Source organism: Diplotaxodon limnothrissa, linkage group LG4 (genome assembly GCF_057381915.1).
Source record: "Diplotaxodon limnothrissa isolate DT_005_m linkage group LG4, D_limnothrissa_male_GT1.1, whole genome shotgun sequence".
In the NCBI taxonomy this organism is placed as follows: domain Eukaryota; kingdom Metazoa; phylum Chordata; class Actinopteri; order Cichliformes; family Cichlidae; genus Diplotaxodon; species Diplotaxodon limnothrissa.
In genome coordinates, this window is record NC_140599.1 from 24,093,319 (window position 1) to 24,118,062 (window position 24,744).

Here is a 24,744-nt window from a genome sequence, read left to right on the forward strand (position 1 = left end):
AGAAAAAGCGTATAGTATAGCTTTTATTTTAGAAAGAGCCATTTCTCTGTAATAAACTGTCTTTTCCAAAGATGAGTGATTCTTCGATCAGATAGATTTATTTATTTTTATTATTTTGTTGTTTCAGCAACATTAAATTTAAAAACTACTTTTGAGTTAAATATATATTTATAATTTTAATAAATGACAAATTAAAAAGGCATGAGCATTTTTTTGTATCGAAAAAATATCGAACCGTACCAAACCGTGAATTTTGTGTATCGTTGCACCCCTAATATATATATATATATATATATATATATATATATATATATATATATATATATACATATATATATATATATATATATATATATATATATATATATATATACCGGATACCAGGGAGAAAAAAACAAAAGTAATCCGATCCAGTAAAGAGCAGCTGTTGTGTGCGGGACCTGTCGGCAGTCTGAAGTTCACACTGAAAGCATCTGGAACCTTGCTACATACTGCGAAACCAGTTGTTGTGCCAAGGTAAGTAAATTTGTTCTCCCTGCCTTGTGAGCATTCACTGGGCACAGAGTGCAGATCCAGTTTACTCCGCCTTCATTGCTGAGAATTAGACATGAAAGTAGTGATGTTTTAGTTTTGTGAAAAACATGGCCAAACACTTTCATGGTTTAAAAAAATATGAAAACACTTTTTTCCCATACTTGTTGAATAGAAACATTATTTTGTGCTGATATTTCAGACCCAAAGAGTTTTTGAAATCTGCATAAAATTTCATTCTAAATTACTTTTTGATTACTTTAAATACTCAGTTTTAAAGTTCTGCTAAAAGTTTAAATAAAAAGATTAGTATTGCTGAACTGCAAAATATTTTGGGTGCAGTATAATAGAATAGCTTTAGTGTTTTTGTTTTTGTTTTGTATGTTGTTGTATGTTTGTTATACAAAATGCAGCAAGAGATTAAAAAAACAGTTTTACTGATTATAAAATAGACTATATAGGATTCATATTGGCAGATATCCAAATTTATGATATCTGTATCGGTATTGGACATAAATAAGTGGTATCGTATCATCTCTAATATATATATATATGTGTGTGTGTGTGTGTGTGTGTGTGTGTGTGTTGTGTGTGTGTGTGTGTGTGTGTGTGTGTGTGTGTGTGTGTGTGTGTGTGTGTGTGTGTGTGTGTACACATGTATATACTAAAAACACACTAAATTATACACTAAATGTATTTTCTTAGGCCTCCACATTAAGGGGATTCCAAGAGGATTATGGTGGAGTTAGTTGGGTCGAGTGAAAGAACTCATGCATACATATTGGTTTACTGGCTTTAATTACCGGTTTGCTTTTATAGAAATGCAACATCATCAACCTTAAATTACTGCATGTTTAATATGGTCATGAGATGTGCTGTGGGGGAGATATCAGATTTTATTTGGATCCAGTATGACTTATTTGATGACTTGTCAAATTTTTAGTCGAGGTAAGCTGCACAGCATGATTAAAAATAGAAAGGCCTGGGAGGCCTTATGTGTCAGTAAGCATAAACAGATGACGGAGGCTTCTGGAGTACATATAAGGTGGTCCATGGCCCTGTGTGATTGGCTTATTTAATCAGTAATGTGTGGCTTGTGTTATAACCACATTCACATGCCCAGGTTTACTTTGTGACAGACACAGTGATTCGTGTAACAAATTAATTTAGAATGCATTACTCATACTGTAAGTGTTTGAAGAAACCTTTGGGAAATGTTTTGGCATGCATGTTTTAGCTGTGTTTCCTTGCTACAGTAAAAAGACAATTTTATTTATGTACTGCTCATGTTTGCCAGCAGCTCCAAAATGCTTTGCTTCAATGGAGATAGTAGACAGTATGGCATGCTTAACTTTCCACAGTCAGAGCCTTAGTGATTAGTCTTAGCCTTAGTGATTTAGAGAGAATTAAATGTATAAGAAGTTAAATACTTTCGGTTATAACAGTATTACATCAAAGATACAGCTTTATGTTCACTTGCAGTTCCTTGAAATTGAACTTTTAGTAAGTGTACTGTAGATTTCCGTTTGTATTTTTTTTATTGCCTTGCCTTTTTTAACTGAGCTGGATACCATCCCAGAGCAATGCAAGTGTGGGAAAAACTATCCAGACGAAAACATATGATGGCTTTTTGGCATTTGTTGTTAAATGTACCCATTAAAGTTTGGTTACAAGACGCATTTGGACATCTTATTATCAACACACACTAGTCTGTATGAAGAAATATTTTTATAACTGAAAATAGTGTGGAAGTAAGAAGCCAAAATAAGGCATCATCAGCTTAATTTGAGTGTGAATACTATAGAGTCTACAATAAGAACTAACTAAAGACTTGAGGGTCAGGCCTAGGAGCCATAATTGGCCCGACAATTACTCTAATACGGCCGATGGGACGGGTCTGGAAAAAACGAAGGACAGCATAAAGTTTGGACTTTTAACTCTATTTTATAAGTTTTACAATATTCCTAAGGAGGACCTCCTTTATTACCATTCATACTACACCATGGTCATTATATGATAATGTCTGTGTATATATTTACTATGAGCATTCATCACATACAAATAAAATATTTAATTCATACTATGTATTAACACCGAAAGCCTTTTTAATGGCTATGGAAGTAAATGTTGACAAATGTTAACCCAGCTATCTCTAATGCAAAAAGCTTTTGGAAACACTCAGCAAAAGGGCTGTCCTAATTAACCAGGACAATGTCCTAATTCATAATTATTCTGAGGAAGCTACTGTGTCAGACATTGCGTATCGAAATGTGACTTTCATAGAATAGACAGTAAATGATGCTGAATAAATATCATTAAATCATAATTTAAGATTTTATTGAATTAATACATTATCAGCTGTCAGTTCAACAGGTAGTTCATATTTTATGAACACTGTCAAAAGATTCCAAAAGATGTCTCTTATTCAGCCTTTTCACCCTGGAAAAAATGATGGAAAATATAATTATTCAACACATATTAAAAACTCTGGTCCCATGTGGTGTTGCACTATTGTCTACACCTTAAATTAAAGGTCTATATACTAGTAAATTAATACTTTGGGATACTATAAAGAACAAAACCAGTAAACAAAGGTACATTTTGTGTAAAATCAAATTAAATGAATTACCTTTCCAGCATCACGGCTCTTGGCTCTCAGTTTGTTAACCTGAGATTCAGCAATGTCAGCACGCTCCTGAGCTTCCTCCATCTCATGCTGGACCTTTCGCAGTCTGGACATGTGGGTGTTGGCCTGTTCCTCCTGTTCAGTGTTACAGTATGTTGCATTGTTTAAAAAATATCTGATCATACAGCAGGTAAAATAAGCTTTGAACTTGTCACCCATTTTCAAAGTAAATATATTTCTAAAAGTGCTATTGACATGAAATTCTCATGAGATGTTGGTCCCTTTTGCATCTCTCTTTCTTTATGTGTTTGATAATTTCTGCCTGTGTCATTTCTCATGAAGTTGTGCTTCCCATATGTAAAATCAAAAAACTATTTTACTCACAGCGTCCTCAGCCTGTCTCTTGTAAGCCTTGACTTTGAGCTGCAGTTTGTCCACCAGATCCTGAAGTCTCACCACATTCTTCTTGTCCTCCTCAGTCTGTATAGATAAAAAACTGTTACTGCTGGCAAGAGAAGAAAGAGTTTAGGGACTTGAATAAGGTGAATATTTATATAAATGTGTAATCACCTGGTAAGTGAGCTCCTTCACTCTCCTCTCATATTTGCGGACTCCTTTAACAGCATCAGCTCCACGTCTTTGCTCAGCTTCAACTTCACCTTCCAATTCACGGACCTTAAATGCCATGTTAAAAATAAATGTTAGAGTAGAGAGAAAAATGAGTTCTTATGAGAGAATCAAAGTGTTACACTTAATAATAGCTGGACTTTATATAGAGTACATACCCTGGACTCCAGTTTCTGGAGCTGCTTCTTGCCACCCTTCAGGGCGAGGTTCTCTGCCTCATCCAGACGGTGCTGCAGGTCCTTGACTGTGACCTCCAGGTTCTTCTTCATCCTCTCCAGGTGAGCACTGGTGTCCTGCTCCTTCTTCAGCTCCTCAGCCATCATGGCAGCCTGAAAGTATGGGTGGTGTTGGCATTATTGATCAAGCATGAACAAGAATTTTGAAAAGAAAAGAAGGCTTGTAAAGTAATAACTTACATCAGTGATAGCCTTTTTGGCCTTCTCCTCAGCATTTCTTGCTTCCTGAACTGCATCATCCACCTCACCCTGAACCTGGACAAAGTCAGCCTCCAGCTTCTTCTTGGTGTTCAAAAGACTGGTGTTCTGAATGAAAGAGAACAGTTTTAATGATGTGATTCTCACTCTCTTATATCTCAAAGTTCTTGTAAAGTAATGAATACCAACCTGAGAGTGAAGCAGTCCAACACGCTCACTAGCATCAACCAACTCCTGCTCAGCCACTTTGCGTCCTCTCTCTGTCTGCTCCAGAGCGACTCTCAACTCTTCGATTTCAGCTACCATGAGACCATTTCTGCGCTCCACCATGGCGACCTGCTCCTTCATGTCTTCCTGTCCTCTGAGAGCATCATCCAGGTGCAGTTGGGCATCCTGATTAAATAAATAAATAAATAACCATTTTATTTTTTAACAAATCATCTACCAACTCACCTTGAGCTGTCCTTGGACATTCCTCAGTTGTTTCTGGGCCTCAGCAGCCTGTCTATTGGCATGGCTCAGCTGAATCTCCATCTCATTCAGGTCTCCCTCCATCTTCTTCTTGACTCTCAGGGCATCATTCCTGCTCCTGACCTCAGCATCAAGAGTGCTCTGCATGGAGTCAATCACCCTCTGGCTGTTCCTCTTGATCTGCTCCATCTCCTCGTCCTTCTCTGCCAGCTTCCTGTCAATCTCACCTTTCACCTGGTTTAGCTCAAGCTGAATACGAAGGATCTTGGCCTCCTCGTGCTCCAGAGTTCCCTTTAAATGATTTAAACAGCTATGTTAAAAAATCATTTCAACATAAAGTTGATAAAACATGTTTTCCTTTGCTTTCTTTCAAAGTCAATTTCTATAAAATACCTCAGCTTCCTCCAGAGCTGTCTGAATTTCAGACTTCTCAGTCTCAACAGTCTTCTTGGCCTTTTCCAGCTCATGGATGGTCTTTCCTGTTTCACCAATCTGCTCAGTCAGATCTGAGATCTCCTCTACAGCATAAGAATAAAAAATGAATAAGAATAAAACAGCACTTTGAAAGTAATATTTGTTCTTAAATTTCAGACCACACAGCAATTAGAGTTAGATTCAAAATCTCACAGAATCTTCCGAAATACAGTTTTCAAACAGATAACATTTACATGGGTTCTATAAAGTACATTTATAAAGGTCAGAGGATAACCCTCATAAGATATAATTTTATTTATTGACATACGCTGCAGGTTCTTGTTCTCTCTCTTCATGGTCTCAAGATGATCCAGAGCCTCTTCATATGAGTTCTTCATCTTGAACAACTCAGTGCTGAGAGAACGAGCCTCCTTTTGGGCTCCTTCCAGCTCTGCCTGGTTCTCCTCATACTTCTGCTTCCATTCTGCCAGGACCTATGTTAATATAGGTTAATTAGTTGGTTGTTATTATACCTGTATGTTTATTTTGATGATATGTTATGTTTAAACTTTACTTTATCAAAGTTCCTCTGCTTCTTGTCAAGGTTGGCAGCCAGAGCATTAGCTCTCTCCACATCAATCATGAGGTCCTCCACCTCACCCTGCAGCCTCTGCTTGGTCTTTTCCAGTGAGGCACACTTGGAGTTCACAGCCTCAATGGATTCCTCAGCCTCCTGCAGGCGCTGGGCAAGCTTTTTCCTATCGTTTAAATAATTTTGTAGTTGTTTAATGAAAAAACTGTGAAACCCAATTAGGACAATTAAAGTATCATGACTTACTTGGCCTCCTCCAGCTCCTCAGTTCGCTGGATAGCATCAGTCTCATATTTGGATCGCCACTGAGCCACCTCACTGTTGGCCTTGGACATTCCTCGCTGCAGCTCAGCCTTGGCCTCCTGCTCCTCCTCAAACTGCTCTCTGAGCAGATCACAGTCATGACGTGCTGACTGAACAGCATGAGCAAGAGCATTCTTGGCCTGTTGAATACACAATCAATGTCAGATGGACAACTTTAATGTTTAAGTCAATCTTAAAGTCTAATGCTGAGAGGATGAGATATTTAAATGGTAACAACTAGGAACCAAATTAGAGGACAGCCCAGCTGATTTAAAACTTATGTGTTTAAATTAGTAAGTGCTATGACAAAAAAGAAGACAGGAAATAGTTCAGACCTTCACTTCCTCCTCAACGTGTCTCTTCAGTTCCTCAGTCTGCTGAGTGAAGGCCTGCTTGCCCCTTGTGAGCTGAGAAACAAGAGCTTCTTTCTCCTCAAGCTGCCTAGAATACTCACCTGTAATTAACACACATGTACTAAGCTCAGGTTATTTAATTTCCCCCACTGATTGTTTGTTGCTTTTGGTCACCTATGTGTGAATGTGCAAAACTGATAACGCCACCAAAAGACTGTTTCTTTGTTATACATCACTTACCATTCTCTGTTTGAAGTCTCGCCTTCTGGGCATTAATGTCATTCAGCTGACGAACATTCTCATCATTTTTGGCTTTGAGTTCACTTAGTTGATCCTCAAGAGTCCTGCACATTTTCTCCAAGTTGCCCTGTGAAGATTAGCATATGTTATTTATAAAAGAGATGTACTGCAATTAATTACATATATAAACACATAAATATATAACTGTTGACAATAATTTGAAAATTACTTTAAATTTAGAATAAGTAACTGTAACTAAAATAATTTTGGTTTATTCATGTTAACAGTTCATGAATACCTGCTTTTAAATGCTCAAACAAAATTTGTACTCTACAAAAACCCCACACCTTTGCTTTCGCAACAGCCTCCATGTTGCTGGAGAGGTCATCAATCTCCATCTTGTACTCGCTCTTCTCTTTCTCCAGCTTCTGTTTGACACGCTGGAGGTTGTCGATCTGCTCTCCGAGCTCTGCGACAGTGTCAGCCTGCTTCTTACGGAGAGCTGCTGCAGTAGCTTCATGCTGCAGAGTTGATTCCTCAAGATCACGACGCAGTTTCTGGAACTCAGCCTCTCGCTTCTTGTTCATCTCAATCTGAGCAGCTGTTGCTCCACCAGCTTCCTCGAGCCTCTCACTGATCTCTTCAAGCTCCCTGGAGAGGTCTGCTCTCTGCTTCTCTACCTTAGCCCGAGCTGCCCTCTCAGCCTCAATCTCCTCTTCCAGCTCCTCAATACGAGCCTAGTGCAATGACAATATGAAAAGGACATTACCCATTGAACATGCTTTAAATTCAGTGAATATATTATTGAGTTATAACAGTGTTACCTGCAGTTCTTTGATCTTCTTCTGGAGTTGAGCACCAAGGGTTTGTTCATCCTCAATTTTGCTGAGAAGCTGGCTGATTTCAAAGTCCTTCCTGTAACAGGACAAGAAGAACAAATTCAGTATTATAGATTTGAACATGTAAAGAAAGCTTTGAAGTAAAGAAAGCTTACCATTTCGCTGCTACTCACAGAAACATAGTTAAGAAATGAAGTCATTGAGTGATGACATTATTGTTCGGCATTAGAGATTTGTGGACAAAGTAGGGCATAAACATGTCAGATCTTACAGCACTACATTTAGCTGCAGGTGACTTTTTGTAGTCTACATTTATGGAGTGGACGATCTAACAAACAAACTTTGCTAGTAATAACGGAAAAATGCCCTACTTCTTGATTTTCTCATCAGACTGCTGCTTGTCATTCTCCAGATCCATTATGGATTCCTGGGCCAGTTTCAGATCTCCCTCCAGCTTCCTCTTGGCTCTCTCAAGGTCCATGCGGAGCTTCTTCTCTTGCTCCAGTGAACCCTCAAGCTATAAAGTCATGTCAGTTGATTCAAGTGGTTGGAAAGACAATGATTCAATACTCTTTCCATTAAAAAGCTATATGATTATAATTTTCTTACATCATCAACTTGCTGTTCCAGCTTTGTCTTGGCCTTGGTCAGAGTGTTGACTTTGTCCTCCTCTGCCTGGAGATCATCCAGTGTTTGCTGATGGGCTTCTTGTAAGGCTTTCTTCTCCTTTGTTAACTTGGCAATGGCCTCATCCTGAGATGCCATCTCCTCTGTCAGGTTTTTCACCTAAGAATTGTACAAAGGATGTATTTAAATATAACTTAACAACTATATCTCAGGAAAGAATTAATATATTTTCATTTAGAGTCATTTTTCCTCTCAGATATAGATAAATTGAACCTTGTTTTCTGTGGCATGTTTCTCCTTCTCCACTTTGGCCAAGGTGAGCTCCAAGTCATCAATGTCCTTCTTTAGCTCAGAGCATTCATCCTCCAGCTTCCTCTTCTTGGCAGTCAGCTCAGCATTGATTTCCTCTTCATCCTCCAGTCTCTCACTTGTCTCTTTGAGTTTGGCCTCAAGCTGGATCTTGCTCTTAATGAGCCCCTCACACCTTTCTTCAGCATCAGAGAGATTGTCAACTTCCTATAATACATGGAACAGAAAACAATGTATAATTTAGTGTTGTCATGTCGTGTGTCTTGGCAGTTGCTCATTATTCATTTAAAAAAATCTACACTCTGTTGTGCCACATACACGGTCAGAATCAGCTAACATGCATACAAGAGATTATAGGCATTATATATTTGTTCTTTTGTTTATTACTTACTGCAGACACTTGAAGTTGCAGATCATTCTTCTCCTGCAGCAGGCCGACCATCTTCTCTTCCAGTTCCTTCTTCTTAGCCAGAGCAGTAGCCAGGTCTGTCTTCATCTTATCATAGTTCTCCTTCATGTTCTGCAACTCCTTCTCAGTCTCAGCACTCTTCAGAAGAGGCTTGATCTTGAAGTACAGTTTCAGCCATGGCCAGTTCTTGACATTCATGAAAGAACGGATGTTGTACTGGATGGAGAAGATAGATTCTCTAAAAACCAAACATGAGAGTGTTACTGTTAGTATAGTAACTTTTAGTGTCGTAGGATCTTAATATGAGGAAAGCAATACAAAAGAGAATACAATAGAATTTAGTATGACAATGTTACCTCCTCTCCATCATCTTCACAAACTCTTTCCTCATGACGTATCCTCTGCAGAGAGCCTGAGTCATGGTCACCAGCTCAGCCAGTTTCTCATCTCTCATCTCCTCAAGAGTGCCCAGCAGACCAGCTTTGAAGAACACCTATTTTGTTATGGAAAAATAATAAAATAATAACAATAAGTGCTGTGCAAATGGACACTCTATTTACGCTCATTAAAATAATGAGGTGTACCTTTGTGTGCCCAAACTTGTACTGTGTGTGATCCACATTAATGGAGCCAAGCAGCTTCTCTGAAGCTTTCTTGTTGTCAATGAACTGTCCCTCAGGGATGACGCTGGCATTCAACACTTTGTATCTTCAAGAGAGAATCATCATTTTACTCATAGGCATTTCATCTTTTGGTATGATGTTCTTCACAAAAGTGTTTTCAATAAGATAAAATTAATTTGCCACTCTTAAACTCAAATTGACACCTCTGCTTGAAGTCACCATAGAGGATTCTGCTGGGGAAACCCTTTCTGCAGATTCTGATGCCCTCCAGTACACCGTTACACCTCAGCTGGTGGATGACCAGGGCGTTCTCCATAAGACCTGAGAGTCAGAAATGCATAATGTTTCAAATCTTTATTTATGTCACTGTGTAATGTGTTGAGCAGTCAGTAGGACTGTGGGGGTTTTACCTGGGGTCTTTGACTCATTGGGAATCAGGCAACGGACAAAGTGAGGATGAGTGCTTCTTAAGTTGGTCATCAGCTTGGCCAGATTCTCCTGTAGATCAACATCATTAGATAATAGGTTAATAATATTTAAATATGAGTAAAAAATTATTTTTCCTGCAATACAAATCTATACATACTCTGAAAAGAGCAGACACAGTCTGAAAGGAACCACCCTTCTTCTTACCACCTTTTTTGCCACCCCCAGCAGCCTCTGTTTTCATAAATAGTAAATTTCATTATTGGAATTTAATGAATATTTTTCACAGTATACATATTAGTCTACAGTATGCACATTATAGTTATTAGACAGATACATACTATCTGTACTGGACACAGGAGTTTGTGAGCACTTTTGTTTCTTACCATCAGCTCCAGCATGGGCTGCATATAGGAGGGCCAACAGTTTGTTTGAAGACTTCTGGTAGAGCTGCACAACTGAGTCATTCAGCGGGTCCTTGTTCTTGTCCAGCCAGCCAGTGATATTGTAGTCCACTGTACCAGCATAGTGAACCAGAGCGAAGTGTGCCTCAGCCTTGCCCTTTGCAGGCTTTGGCTTCTCAAAACATTTGGTCTTGCCAAGATGCTGATCGTGCAGCTTGTTCTTGAACGTTGTGTCAGAGGCCTTGGGAAACATGCACTCCTCTTCAAGGATGGAGAAGATGCCCATTGGCTGAGAAAATGGCACATGTCATATTAAAATTTCAACAGAGATAACATATGCAACATATGTTACATAATATATTAATATTTTATGGAGGTAGCATGTACATTTCTTCCTGAGCAGCTGTTTACCTTCTCAATAAGCTCAATGCAGGCAGCCAAGTCCATACCAAAGTCAATGAACTCCCATTCAATGCCTTCTTTCTTGTACTCCTCTTGCTCCAGGACAAACATGTGATGGTTGAAAAACTGTTGCAGTTTCTCATTGGTGAAGTTGATGCAGAGTTGCTCCAAGCTGTTGAACTGTAATAGTACAAAGGTATTTAATTTCATAGCAAAAGAGTGTTTTTCTTCAAAAATACTCAAATATTCCTTAGGCGCTTACATCAAAGATCTCAAACCCAGCGATATCCAGCACTCCAATGAAGAACTGTCTGGGCTGCTTTGTGTCCAGCATCTCATTGATACGGATAACCATCCACAAGAACATTTTCTCATATACGGATTTGCACAGAGCCGAGACAGCATTGTTGACCTGGAATAAGAGAATTTTAATTTGTTTTTCTCAAAAATAAATAAATGAATAGATAGATAATAGTATATGTTCATATGTCAAAATGCAAATATTTTAAAACTTTTACTCACTTACCTGTTGGACGGTCTGACCTTTAGTCACCATCTCATTGCCAACTTTAACTCTTGGGTAGCACAGCGCCTTCAGCATGTCAGCTGAGTTCAGACCCATGAGGTAGGCGATTTTATCAGCCACTGATTGATAAATAGAAATTTAATGCTTTTGGTCAACTGGAAAATATTTAGTTAGCCCAAGTTAGACTCTAATCTTCTGTGAATCAACAGATTTAGTAGATTTTTCTCATTTACCCTCAGTGCCATCAGGTTCAGCCTGCTCCTCACGCTGCTTCTGCTTGAATTTCATGTTGCCATGATGCATCACAGCACCAGTCAGCTTGTAGATTCCCACCTTTTCCTCAGCAGTGAAGCCCAAGATGTCAATTGCAGTCTGAATTGCACATAAAAGGTATTAATTAACATTGTGATATTTTTGTCCTCTCTCTCTCTCTCTCTCTCTCTCTCTCTCTCTCTCTCTCTCTCTCTCTCTCTATATATATATATATATATATATATATATATATATATATATATATATATATATATATATATATATTTGCAGTGAACTGAGTCTTTACATCTGTTGCAATGAACTCCTCCACATCATTAATGCTTTTGACAGTCACTTCACCCTGACTGATCATTGGATAGTCAAAGGGATTTGTGGTGATCAGAAGAGCCTCTGAAAGACCAGAAGAAATGCATAAATAAATGTTATGAAACTAAATTCAGCTTCATGGTACAAATAGCTGTCAGTACCTACCCAGGAGCTCAGGCTTGTGGCCTGTCATCAGCTGATAGAAGATATGGTAGCTCCTCTCAGCAGACAACTGGAAGGTGACACGGGACTTCTCCAGCAGATCTAAGACCAAAAATTCAGTGTCAGACAAAAGCATGCAGATTTCATAACATCAGACAGCAACAGTGAATAAAATGTAAAAAATAAATAAATAAATAAATTAAAAAAATAAAAATAACTTACATGTTTCAATATCAGCTGAAGCCAGCTTGCCAGTGGTTGCAAAATGAATTCTGATAAATTTACCCTAAACATATCAGATTTAAATTAACAGTTATTTTGACAGTTTGCTTTAAAACCTGTTATTTTTTTCTGTTCCAACACTTACAAAGCGAGAGGAGTTGTCATTCCTCACAGTCTTGGCATTACCATATGCCTCCAGCAGTGGGTTAGCTGCAATGATTTGATCTTCCAGGGAACCCTAGAAAAATTATGTTACACCTTTGTTGGTATATTGTAAAAACTTTACTTACTTTTTCCAAATAAAAGCAGTTATACCTGCATCTTGCCAGGTGTAGGCTCTGCCTTCTTGGATCCAGTCATTGCAATTATTGCGAAGTACTGGATGACACGCTTAGTGTTGACAGTCTTTCCTGCACCAGATTCTCCGCTGGTTAAAGAAAGAGTTGAATTGAGTTTTATTGTGTTTTTTCATATGTGACATTCATTTATTGGTATATTACTTACGTGATGAGGATAGACTGGTTCTCACGATCTGAAAAGAACAAATACTTAAATTAATTGTTAATTTAAAACCACAAATGATCAAATACAATATATATATATATATATATATATATATATATATATATATATATATATATATATATATATATATATATATATATATATACATATATACACTTAGTATATCCCCTAAAATAAGACATACCAGTGAGCATGAACTGATAGGCATTATCAGAGATGGAAAAGATGTGGGGTGGAGCCTCAATCCTCTTTTTGCCCCTGTATGCCACGACAACCTGAGCATCATACACAGGAAGCCACTTGTAGGGATTCACGACGACACAGAAGAGGCCGGAATAAGTCTGGAAAGCAGAGTAAGTTCACAAATGTCATTGTGTCCACACTGAACATCTTTATCATTGTAATGAGTTCTCTCCAGTACTGAAAAGTAGAGATCAGAAAACACCATTATTAAATGTTTGTTAAACACTTACATAGATCATCCATGATGCAAAACGCTCTTTGAGGTTAAACAGCACGGCAGGCTCATTGAGGTGGGTCATCATGGCCATGTCCTCAATTTTATCAAACTTTGGGGGATTCATGGGGTGGATGTCATCCTCTTTTACAGTGACTGTCTACATAAAAAAAAAAAACAATAAAAAAATTGATAAGTACATTATTTAATATATAACGTTAATCTTATCTGTTTTCCTGAGAAAGTTGAAGGGTTATAATTGTTGAAGTTAGAATCTTTTATGAATATTCACTTACCTTTCCTTTAAGTGTCTCAACAGTGGCTTTACCACCCTCCTTCTTGACAAGTTTGCCCTTGACATACATCTCCTCAGGATCAGTCACAAAGTAAGCCGACTTGGCATCAAATGGAGCAGTCTGGGCCTCAATCCTCTCCCTTTCTGGCTTGCGGAGATAAATGGCCGCATGGCCATACTGCTCCATCTCTGCGTCTGTGCTCATTTTGGCACTTTAGTGGTAACTGACAAAAGGAGAAGGAATATGAATGAGTTGGGACATGTTTAATTGTGATATAGTTTTACATAATTTGGAAATATTTTTTAATGAACATTATTATAACCATTTGGGAGTTGTGTTATTTAACACACATCTCACCTCACTTTATCCCGACTGAGTGGCTCTGATCTGTTGTTATCTGAAGATGCATTTAAAGGAAAATATAGATGGAAGAAAACACAAAGTCAACATATTTGTGCTGCTATCACCTACAGCAGTCACATCACACAGAATTTTAGTTAAGCAGTCTTGCTTGGTTGCATAATTTTTTACGGTTTTCAAACATTCAGTAATCCATACACAACATTTCAACTGTTTCATTTCAACTCTTAATCAAAGATTTAATCTATTTGATCAGTAAATCAGTAGCATTTGATATTTCCTTTCCTTTACCAGTGCTAAACTGAAAAAATGGAAGAAAGGGTACGATAAATTTGAGTAAAAGTTAATTCAGTTTAATAAACAAACAAGCACTGACCTGTTGAGGATGCCTTTCAGTTCTCCGACGAGACTGAAGTAGTTGCTTTTATACAGGCTTAAACAGCTTGGTCAGCGGCAGTCTGCCTCTCGATTTGGTCAAGCATCCTTGTCATTTAAGACCCCTCTTGTGACATATTATGTTTACTCAGCTTTTTGTGTACCAGATTTTATCTTGCTTAAATGAGAAAATAGTTCCAATACAGGAAAAGGAAAACTAAATATAAATTAATCAGTCAAGCCGGAAAATAATTTTATAGAAGTATAGTAAGATTGAAAATACAAATAAATAAATAAATAAATAAATAGGCAAATAAAGCAGCTTCAAGTTCCTTTATTGCATGGGACATTGTATGTTCTATGTCATCCTTGTTGAATGATACAAAACGATCAAATTAAAGCCATTTTGAAAACGTAAATAATCTATTACAGGAGTTGTTGCTTTGACTTCCCTTTTTAAACCCATTACCTCTTTCCATTTGGAAAGATGTACTGAAATGTCATTGGTATTGAGTGTCATAGCTTGTCCACATTTCAGATATTTATAATACTGTAAAATGTAGTATCATTTACATGACTCAAAAACAAGAAAAGTAAACCCCTCATAGAAAATATGTCAATTTTAAAGATAATGCAATTTTATGTTGGTAATATTGTGCAATATGTTCTAAATAAGCACTGTCAATAGCTTTATTTTAGCTCATAAAAAGTGTAATGTCTAAAGTATGCACTAAAATAGATGCTACTCAATGAACATATTTTTAAGCATGGATTTTAACCAATAAATCATTAACTCAGGTAAAGTTTGAATCTTGGGAAATATTTATTTTATTTTATAGTGAGAGTTTGTCACTACTTAGCCACACCATTAAACATGTTCTTAGTACGAATGCAAATTAATTTTGGAGAAGCCTCCATGTGTTGCTGGTATACAGTTGCAGTGCATTGGCATATCTATCTGAGTGGGACTTATTATAGGTCTTATCTCAGCCTGGTTGGCAAATGTTCTTCTAGTGCTTATAAGGCAATGTGTAATACCACTTGAACTTTACGGAAAAGGCCTTACATTCAGTTTTATTAGAGGAATATGAGATGTGCCAATGTTCTGCAACTGTACACCAGGACCTCTTAGGTGCTCCTCCAAAATGAATTCCCATTCCCTGGCTATGAACATGTTTAATAGTGTGGGTAAGTAGAGACAACCTTGGTCAAAGATCTTTATCCTCAAGCTACATTTGATGTTGTTTTTCTTTTTGAAATATGGTGCCCTTGATCAACTGTGTGACTTTCATTTTAAAACATTAGTAGCATAGTCCCAAAAGTAGAATAATTTATATAATCTCCCAAATGGTTGACAGCCGCCTGAATGCCACTCAGAGGAATTAACAAACAAAATGGAGAATCACAGGTTTTTTTGTCTTTAACTTGACATAGAACTATATAAATCTAACTGGGTTCATAATAACTTAAGGACTGGGATGATGTTATGATGGTGTAGATAATTATATCAGTCAAAAAGGGGAAACTGGTGTTGTTTATTAAAAGCTATAAAACATTATGGCATGTTTGCTTTTGTAAAAAACAAACAAACAAAAAAGTCCCGCAAAAATAAATAGATTTTGCTCTCTGTTTTCATTAACTGGATTTCTATTAACTTGTGTATTCACAGATCCCAAAGGTATACCTTTCTGTAACTTTTAAGTCAATAATCATAGGTGCAGGCAGGTTTCGTCACACTGTGCAATTTTTATAGCTCCTTGTAAACATATTAGATGCTTCATGTGCAACCAGAAAAAAACTATATTTGAACCAAATGTATTTATTCAGTACATTTATCCCTTGATTTTAACAAAAGGTCAGATTGAGATCATGAGAACATTTTGCAAGATGGTGTTTTCTTACAGTAGTTTATTCCTGGGGTCCTTAGAGACCCAAGTCCGTAATCATTTTACTACAGTGATTTACATGTTGATATAAGATAGCCTACACAGTATGGCCTAATGACCTGCTTAAGCACTGTACATATTTTAGGACTATTATTTGCCTTGTCCTGACAGAAAACATTTTACCAGCAGAGCTTCACTTACCATGATTTAAAGAAAACAGTAACAGAAAATGTTTCAAGACTGAAATTCAAGCATATGGCTAACCACTTTCTCAGATAGTTAAAACAATGCTTATCTGCTAGATTTTAAATGTACCTGTCATTGCATTTTTATATTGGATTTAATTTCCTTCAGTTAATAAAGTTATATTTTCCTGTGCCAAAAAGAGAGACACTGTTGCTGTAAATGTCAGATAAATTACTCGAAAGAAGACGTTTGATATTAAATGTAGATTTTTTTTTAGACACAATAAACAGTAAACATATTTTTCTGGGCTAATGTACGCGAGAGCTCTTCTGAACTACAAACATCGCGCCGTTTGTAGTTTTTTGTGACTCGGGCTCGTGCACTCTGGCACCGGAAGTTCCTGTGAGGGTTACACGCTTACAAGCTAGTATTAGCTTGCTAAAGTTAGCATAGCTTTTATCCGGAACAGCCGCCTTTTCTGTGAAGAAATGAAAACATTAAACGGAAAAACCGATGTCATATTTGTAAGTTACACTACACCGTATATTTCACAGAACATTTGTTAGTGTTTGTTGATTAGAGGTTTTGGGTAGCAAGCATGAACTTTAACTTTATTCTAGCTAATGTGGAAGTTTGATCAAACTTGAAATCAGAGATACGTTTTACCAAATCGACTGTGTTTACACATTTGAAACAAAGAAATTATCTTTTTATGATTTATTAACTATGAAAAATCGCTACAATAGTAACACCGCTGTTTGATTTTTGGATACTAGGAGGACGACGATCTACCTTATGAAGAGGAGATCATCAGGAATCCATATTCAGTCAAGTGCTGGATGCGTTACATCGAATTCAAACAGAATGGACCAAAATCTACCCTCAATATGATATATGAGCGGGCTCTAAAAGAACTCCCTGGCAGGTAACTAACAAGACCGTTACAACAAAATTGTGGACATTGTGCTGAGAAGCCAATAGCAACGGATAACTCAAAACCCATAGACTATACATTATTTTACAAGATTCTGTGCAGCAAGTATTTCCCGAGTGTCTAACCACCCTTCCCACTCATTTTTGCAGCTATAAGTTGTGGTACAATTATCTGAGAGAGAGGCGAAAACAAGTCAAAGGGAAATGTATCACAGAACCAGGCTATGAAGAAGTCAATAACTGTCATGAAAGGGCACTAGTGTTCATGCACAAGGTAATACCTCCTATAGAACTTGATGCTTAGCCACTTTACTCATAAAAGTAATATTTGGTCTGCAAGAGCTTTACATAAAACTAACTATTTGTCTTTGCTTAAACTAGATGCCTAGAATATGGATGGATTACTGTCAGTTCCTTGTGTCTCAATGCAAGATCACAAGAAGTCGTAGAACATTTGACCGAGCACTTAGAGCTCTTCCTGTAACTCAGCACCCACGCATCTGGCCTCTGTATCTCCGCTTTGTCCGTGACTTGCCGTTGCCTGAGACAGCCATCCGAGTGTACCGCCGGTACCTTAAGGTGAGAACATACTGCACAACCTTAAGTCCATACAGCAGCTGTCATTTAAAATGTTAAGGTGATTTCTGATTTTATTTTTGTTTTACAGGTGTCATCTTTCAAAGTGTATTCTGTGGCATAAATGTTGTCTGTAGCATCTGAAGATTCTTAGCTGTTATCCAAAAGACCTTACAAGCATTCAATAACAAGCTTTATGGCTGATTAAGAAAGTTTTAAAAGATAGACAAGTTCCCTAATCTGTTCAGACAGAATACCTGCGAAAATATTTCTTTCTGAATGTTTAATGTCTTACTGTCTTCTCTTGATACCTTGTAGCTTTCTCCAGAAAATGCAGAGGAATACATAGACTACTTGCGGTCTGTTGGCCGCCTCGATGAAGCAGCTGTGCGGCTAGCAGCTGTTGTCAATGATGAAAACTTTGTGTCCAAAGAGGGAAAGTCTAACTATCAAGTAAGACGGGATTCTTCCAGACACTTTTCAACATTCCCGCCTTTTAAGCTAAATGAAAAGAAATCTAAAAAAAAATGTTTTTCTTCTTTTTTTTTTGGACAGCTGTGGCATGAACTATGTGACCTGATCTCCCAGAATCCTGACAAGGTGACCTCTCTGAATGTAGGAGCCATCATTCGAGGAGGCCTCACTCGCTTCACAGATCAACTTGGAAAACTTTGGTGCTCCTTAGCTGACTATTACATCAGGAGTGGCCACTTTGAGAAAGTGTGTTTCCTCTGAATAGCATTAATTTTCACCCCTAATATAATTAACTAACTAAAACACATCTCTACTTTACGTTTTTTTAGGTTGAGTCATTTGCATTAAAATAATTTTTTATCTGTGAATTTGTCCAACTGTAGCCAAACATTTTTTTTTCCTCAGGCACGTGATGTCTATGAAGAGGCCATCCTTACAGTAGTCACTGTAAGGGATTTCACACAAGTATTTGACAGTTATGCTCAATTTGAGGAGAGCATGATCGCTGCTAAGATGGAAACTACAGCTGAGATGGGGCAGGATGAGGATGGTGAGTATGTGTGCATCAGTTAAACTTGATAACTGTCTTTGTTTTTATTTTTCTTTTGTTTTTTTTTTTTGTTCATGTGTACGTTACTCTTTGTTTTTTCTCCACTCAGATGACATAGACCTGGAGCTAAGACTTGCCCGCTTTGAGCAGCTCATTGCCCGGCGACCCCTCTTGTTGAACAGTGTACTCCTGAGACAGAACCCCCATAATGTTCATGAGTGGCACAAGCGGGTAAAACTGTATGACGGAAATCCACGACAGGTGGGTTTTAAATATTTTGAGAATGGCTGGGACAGTGCACAAGTCACAATATATGCATTTCACACAAAAAACTACCTTCATGTAAAGAATTACTAATAAATAGCCCTATTTTCTTCAGATCATCAACACATACACTGAGGCAGTCCAGACTATTGATCCAATGAAGGCCACAGGGAAACCTCACTCGCTCTGGGTTTTCTTTGCTAAATTCTATGAGGAAAATGAGCAGCTGGATGATGTAAGTCATTATTTAAACTTCAATTTACCTGTTTCAGATTATTTCTTATCATTATTATTATTATTATTAGTTCCCTGTGTTTACTAACTTTATTTACTAACTCAACTCAGGCGAGGACGATCTTTGAGAAGGCTACCAAGGTGAACTACAAACAGGTGGATGACCTCGCTGCAGTGTGGTGTGAATATGGAGAGATGGAACTTCGTCATGAGAATTACGAACAGGCACTACGAATTCTGAGGGTAACTGATCTGCATCATATACATCATGCACATGATCCTTTTTGGAGCCATATTTAGGAACATCTTGTGGGCATCATATATTGTTTGGGAATGACCAGTTTGTGAAATAAAGAAGACATTTGTTAGACTTGTTATTTAAATGTCTTTTGAAAGTATATTTTAAAATTAATACCTGGTAACTGAAGTTATAGGCTGTAGTTTCACTGGCACTGAGTAAAAATATTTGCAGTTGTTTACGAAGGCAGTTTTAAGCAAAGGGTGTAATATCAGTAGTTGCATCACCTTAAAAACTTATGAAACCATTTACATATTTGTATTTATTTTATTTAGAAAGCAACAGCTATCCCATCCAAGAAAGCAGAGTACTTTGATGCTTCTGAGCCTGTCCAAAACAGAGTCTACAAGTCTTTGAAGGTCTGGTCAATGCTGGCAGACTTGGAGGAAAGTCTTGGCACTTTCCAGGTATGTTCAGTAATTTTCTGTGATATGGTTTGGGACCTATATACCAGTAGTATTTGATATTGGTCTAAGAATCATTTATGTGTTAAGTCTAAGCTTTTCTCTTTTTCTCGACAGTCTACGAAAGCAGTTTATGACCGGATTATTGATCTCCGGATTGCCACTCCACAGATCATCATCAATTACGCCATGTTCCTTGAAGAGCACAACTACTTTGAGGAAAGCTTTAAAGTAATAATGTGTAGCTAATCCACTAGACCACTACTTATTTTCAAAATACAATTTGTCCTTGTCGACTGTAGCACTCTTTTTAATGGTGTTATTAATATTTCTTTCAGGCATATGAACGTGGTATCGCTCTTTTCAAGTGGCCAAATGTTTACGACATCTGGAACACTTACCTCACCAAGTTTATTGATCGATATGGGGGCAAGAAGTTGGAAAGAGCCAGAGATTTATTTGAACAGGCATTGGATGGCTGCCCAGCCAAATTTGCTAAGAGTGAATATCTTTGGTTGAATTACACTGACAAATTTAGTACATTGAAGTGCCCCCCTCCGTTATAAAATGTACTTAACCACAATGGCTTTCTTTTCAGCTATTTATCTACTGTATGCCAAGTTGGAGGAGGAGTATGGATTGGCGCGACACGCTATGGCTGTATATGAAAGAGCAACACAGGCAGTAGAAACTGAGGAGAGACATCTCATGTTTAACATCTACATCAAGAGAGCAGCTGAAATTTATGGAGTTACATATACCAGAGCAATCTACCAGAAGGCTATTGAGGTACAGTAACATTGTCCTATCTCTTGCATACAGCTGCATTATCCTTTTTAATCTTTTTTTTTTTTTTTAATTCGAAACTCATAATTACAAGATCCGCCCTGATGTGATGCTATAAAGCTTTTTATTGTTCATTTTCCAGAATGTCATTATTCATCACAGGACTTTTCTGGCCAGAAATGAGATTTTTCCCAAATTAATTCACTTTTATGCCACTGTTGGAATATTGTAAATATATAATATATGGATTGGATTTATATAGCGCTTTTCAAGGCACCCAAAGCGCTTTACAATGCCACTATTCATTCACTCTCGCATTCACACACTGGTGGAGGCAATTTACGGTTGTAGCCACAGCTGCCCAGGGGCAGACTGACAGAGGCAAGGCTGCCATATCGCGCCATCGGCCCCTCTGGCCAACACCAGTAGGTGGTAAGGTAAAGTGTCTTGCCCAAGGACACAACGACTAGGACAGAGAGCCCGGGGATCGAACCGGTGACCTTCCAGTTACAGATACGCTTCCCAACCCCCTGAGCCACAGTCGCCCCAAAGGTCATATTACATTTATAGATCGCTAGATATGGAATTTCATTAAATTGATGAAAACTATAATCAGTGATCATGTTTATTTTAGCCACAATTGGTAAGATAATCCGTATTAGTTAAAGAGCAAAATTGATTTTATGACTGACCACATTATCATTTTGCAGATATAATAAATCTAGACAATAGTCAGCCTCTTAAAAAAACCTATTACATTGTTTTGTGTAAAGTTGTTCATACTCATGGCATTTTTATTATATGCAAAGATCAGAAGTCATATACTTAATGTAAAAAGAATAACTTGACATTCTGATGGACAAAATACTCGTTACCTTAAATTACTGAACAAAGTTGCATTACAAAATTAAACTTCCCATCACCCCTCTGCTCATGATCTGTTACTCACAAAATACACCATGTTGCATCCCTTGTTTTGGTAAATGGTTCTGTGCAGTGTTCATACAGTTTGTGTTTATCCAGGTCCTTCCTGATGAGCATGCAAGAGACATGTGTCTACGGTTTGCTGACATGGAGAGTAAACTTGGTGAGATTGATCGTGGTAGAGCAATCTACTCCTACTGCTCCCAGATCTGTGACCCAAGGGTATGTGAATTCACCCCTTCTAGTCATTTGTCTACATTTGCTTCAAAATCTTTGGTTATATTTCTTCAAATTTTTACTTGACGTTTCAGGTGACGGCTAATTTCTGGCAAACCTGGAAAGATTTTGAGATCCGCCATGGAAATGAGGACACCATTAGAGAGATGTTGAGGATCAAACGAAGTGTCCAGGCTACATACAACACACAGGTCAACTTTATGTCCTCTCAGATGCTGAAGGCCACAACAAGCTCCACAGGCACTGGTAGGAGAAGTTGGATTAACCTAAAAGTGTGCTCCATTTAGATGTAGTTACATGAATATCACTGTGTGTTATATCAGATATTGGCTATTTGATATGTTTCAATTTATAATGATATGGTTGAATGCTCCGTATTTACTCCAAATCTTGAAGGAACCTCCTAGACCTACTCAAGAATTAACGTAGGGTCATTTAGGTGTCATTTTCTATGTATTTATTTATTTGTGTGTTTTTGTTTTTTTCCAAGTGGTTCTGCATTTGTCTAACCATCTGTTTCTGTTGTTCAGTGTCAGATCTTGCTCCAGGCCAGATGGGAATTGATGATATGAAGATGTTGGAACAGAAAGCACAACAGCTTGCTGCAGAGGCTGAACAGGACAAGCCTAAACCCAAAGAGAAGATTCTCTTTGTCAGGTTTGTTCTTCATTATTTTTTAAGTTAAAAGTATCTGTAGATTTCTTTTTTTTTCTTTTTAATATAACAGAACTTCATCTTCCAAAGGAAGCTGAGGCACATGAATCCTTTTCACTTTAATTATGCAGGAGTGACACTTCTCGCAGTGAGCTGGCAGAACTTGCCAAACAAGCCAATCCTGATGAAATAGACATCGATGATGATGAGGATGAAGAAGATGAAGACCAAGGACCGGATGGTGCGTGAAAGACAGTACAATTTTCAGAATATTTTTTGTAAACATTTTCCGATGGAGGTATTTTAATGAATTCCTCTTTTTCCTCTTGGCTTTACAGAGGTGCAGCTTGAACAGAAGAGCGTCCCTACAGCTGTTTTTGGAGGGCTTAAAGATGACTAGACAATAATTCTCTCAGACTTGTACATTTGAGTTCTACGTCCTCTTGTGGTCATTCAACTGAACTATTCATAAATGTGTAGTTTTATGGCAGCACTGGTGTTTCTGTTTGTTTTCCTTGTGGATTTGTGTAGTTTATAATATAAGATATATTCGTTTTGACCACTTGGTTTCAGTATTTCTCAAACTTGGTGCTCAAGATAACTTTTTAGTTGTATGTGTTATGAATTATTATTTGCAGTAACACAATGACTGTAATTGAAACCTGATATAGTTTGTCTGTTCTTTTTGTTTTTTTATAAAATGTAAGAAAGAAACAGTGAAAACATTTTTTAAATCCAATAAATGCAGGATCTTTCCCAAACAGGAAGTTCTACCCTAGAAAAACATGGGGGAGGAGCATGTCTCTTCAGTCATTTGAAACTTGAGCTGCGCATTCAAGCCTCACATTGTTGGCTTGAGGCTCACCAGTAGATGGGTGTCTTGTAATGCCAAGAGTTTCTGGAAAGCTTTTCTAACTTGTAGACAAATGTCACTATCCAAATCTTCATGCTGAAGTAGTACATGTACACTTAAACAGTTTCTACACTTAAATGATTTTTCCCCCCCAGTGATAAGTGCAGGATTGCTGGGCTAATTGATATTTTTGAAAGTTTTTTGCTAGTAATGTTACAAAAATGGTGGTATTTTGGGTGTATTTGAGAAGCATTTTGAATCATATTTCCACATTCTTGGCAGTGCTTTTCAGTTATGTGCAAGCAGCTCTGGCTGTGACAAATTGAATGTCTAAAACTGCCTTTGTAATCGAAGTGATAAATACCTTTAAACCTGCATCAACATTCTTCTGATTAAAAAGCTGTTTTCTTTTCAAAGTAATCTAATTAAAAGAGAAACTGAACTGCTTGATGCATTTGCTGTATAGTCCTCTAGAACTCTTGTTCTTTTATTCAGAAATGACTAGAAGCAGAACTGTAAGTAGCCAATGATGTTTGAAGAATGACTTTTGTGATTAAATATATAGAATTATTTATGCGTTTGATAGAAAAGACCTTATGCTTTGCCACCATCCCATCCAAAGGGTTAAACATATTGAGTTGGGCAAAAGGTTGTGACTGGGAATTATTGTTTCTTTTATAATTAGATTAAAATAGCTGAGAGGTAATCCTCTTACAAAGTTACTGCAGTCGAGAACTTGAAGGGCTTTTGGAACGAACATCATATGATGAGGCACTCTTAAGATTTGTTTTCCAGTGTGGATGGCAGCAGAAAACACGGGTTTAAAAGCAGATGGAAGAAATCCCTCGAGTCTCATTATAAACATCCAACAAAAATTTTTTTTTTTCCAGAATGAATTATGCCTGTTTTTATTTTAGAAACTTCTTACATAGTCTGCCAGTATGTTTGCTCTGTTCCAGTCTTTGTGCTTTGTGTGACAGTTGTTTTAAAGAGGTAATAAGATTAACATCACCATACTGTATCTACTGCTGTAGCTCTTTGTAAGGCAACGGTTATTTAATGAGATCATAATATAGCTTTTCATTGAGTTTAATATTGTTTTCGTTACTTTCACATGTTAATGGACAATTGAGGGGAACAAGTAAAAGAGTAATACAAATACCTTTACTAATTTCATCTACCTTAGATTCATTGTTTACTATATTTGTTTTCTATCTGTCTGCATAATATGTAGATCTGTATGTTCAGAGCAGATTTAGCAAAACGTATTTTGATTAATTAACAGCTAAAAGTCCATAATGTTCTCTGCTTTCTGTCTGCAATAGGCCAAGAGTTGGCCCACTGCAGTGGTGG

The 24,744-nt window shown here is 37.4% G+C and overlaps 2 protein-coding genes across 2 annotated transcripts; one reads left to right on the top strand and one right to left on the bottom strand.

Moving 5' to 3' along the window:
- Positions 1 to 2,890: 2,890 nt before the first annotated feature.
- Positions 2,891 to 13,794, bottom strand: LOC146633894 (myosin heavy chain, fast skeletal muscle-like). Its single transcript, XM_085351689.1, has 40 exons — positions 13,755 to 13,794; positions 13,398 to 13,620; positions 13,118 to 13,261; positions 12,829 to 12,985; positions 12,624 to 12,651; positions 12,435 to 12,546; positions 12,265 to 12,357; positions 12,120 to 12,183; positions 11,901 to 11,999; positions 11,716 to 11,819; positions 11,390 to 11,528; positions 11,157 to 11,275; positions 10,893 to 11,042; positions 10,640 to 10,810; positions 10,211 to 10,517; positions 9,985 to 10,058; positions 9,809 to 9,896; positions 9,602 to 9,719; positions 9,360 to 9,483; positions 9,132 to 9,268; positions 8,758 to 9,013; positions 8,331 to 8,573; positions 8,040 to 8,216; positions 7,802 to 7,947; positions 7,416 to 7,506; positions 6,939 to 7,328; positions 6,592 to 6,718; positions 6,334 to 6,452; positions 5,942 to 6,138; positions 5,678 to 5,861; positions 5,432 to 5,597; positions 5,083 to 5,207; positions 4,672 to 4,980; positions 4,408 to 4,611; positions 4,201 to 4,326; positions 3,943 to 4,113; positions 3,728 to 3,832; positions 3,542 to 3,637; positions 3,161 to 3,292; positions 2,891 to 2,970 (listed from the first exon to the last, which is right to left on the bottom strand). Exons 2-40 carry the CDS (start codon positions 13,599 to 13,601, stop codon positions 2,953 to 2,955), a joined length of 5,814 nt encoding a protein of 1,937 aa, XP_085207815.1. The 5' UTR covers positions 13,602 to 13,620; positions 13,755 to 13,794; the 3' UTR covers positions 2,891 to 2,952.
- A 2,843-nt stretch (positions 13,795 to 16,637) lies between these two features.
- Positions 16,638 to 23,025, top strand: xab2 (XPA binding protein 2). The gene is made up of 19 exons (XM_085352614.1): positions 16,638 to 16,728; positions 16,981 to 17,129; positions 17,288 to 17,411; positions 17,519 to 17,716; positions 18,032 to 18,166; positions 18,269 to 18,433; positions 18,593 to 18,737; positions 18,847 to 18,998; positions 19,117 to 19,236; positions 19,347 to 19,478; positions 19,809 to 19,940; positions 20,055 to 20,168; positions 20,276 to 20,438; positions 20,536 to 20,726; positions 21,747 to 21,869; positions 21,959 to 22,130; positions 22,415 to 22,541; positions 22,670 to 22,779; positions 22,877 to 23,025. The coding sequence occupies exons 1-19, from the start codon at positions 16,693 to 16,695 to the stop codon at positions 22,936 to 22,938; spliced, it is 2,550 nt and encodes an 849-aa protein (XP_085208740.1). The 5' UTR covers positions 16,638 to 16,692; the 3' UTR covers positions 22,939 to 23,025.
- The last annotated feature ends 1,719 nt before the right edge of the window (positions 23,026 to 24,744 follow it).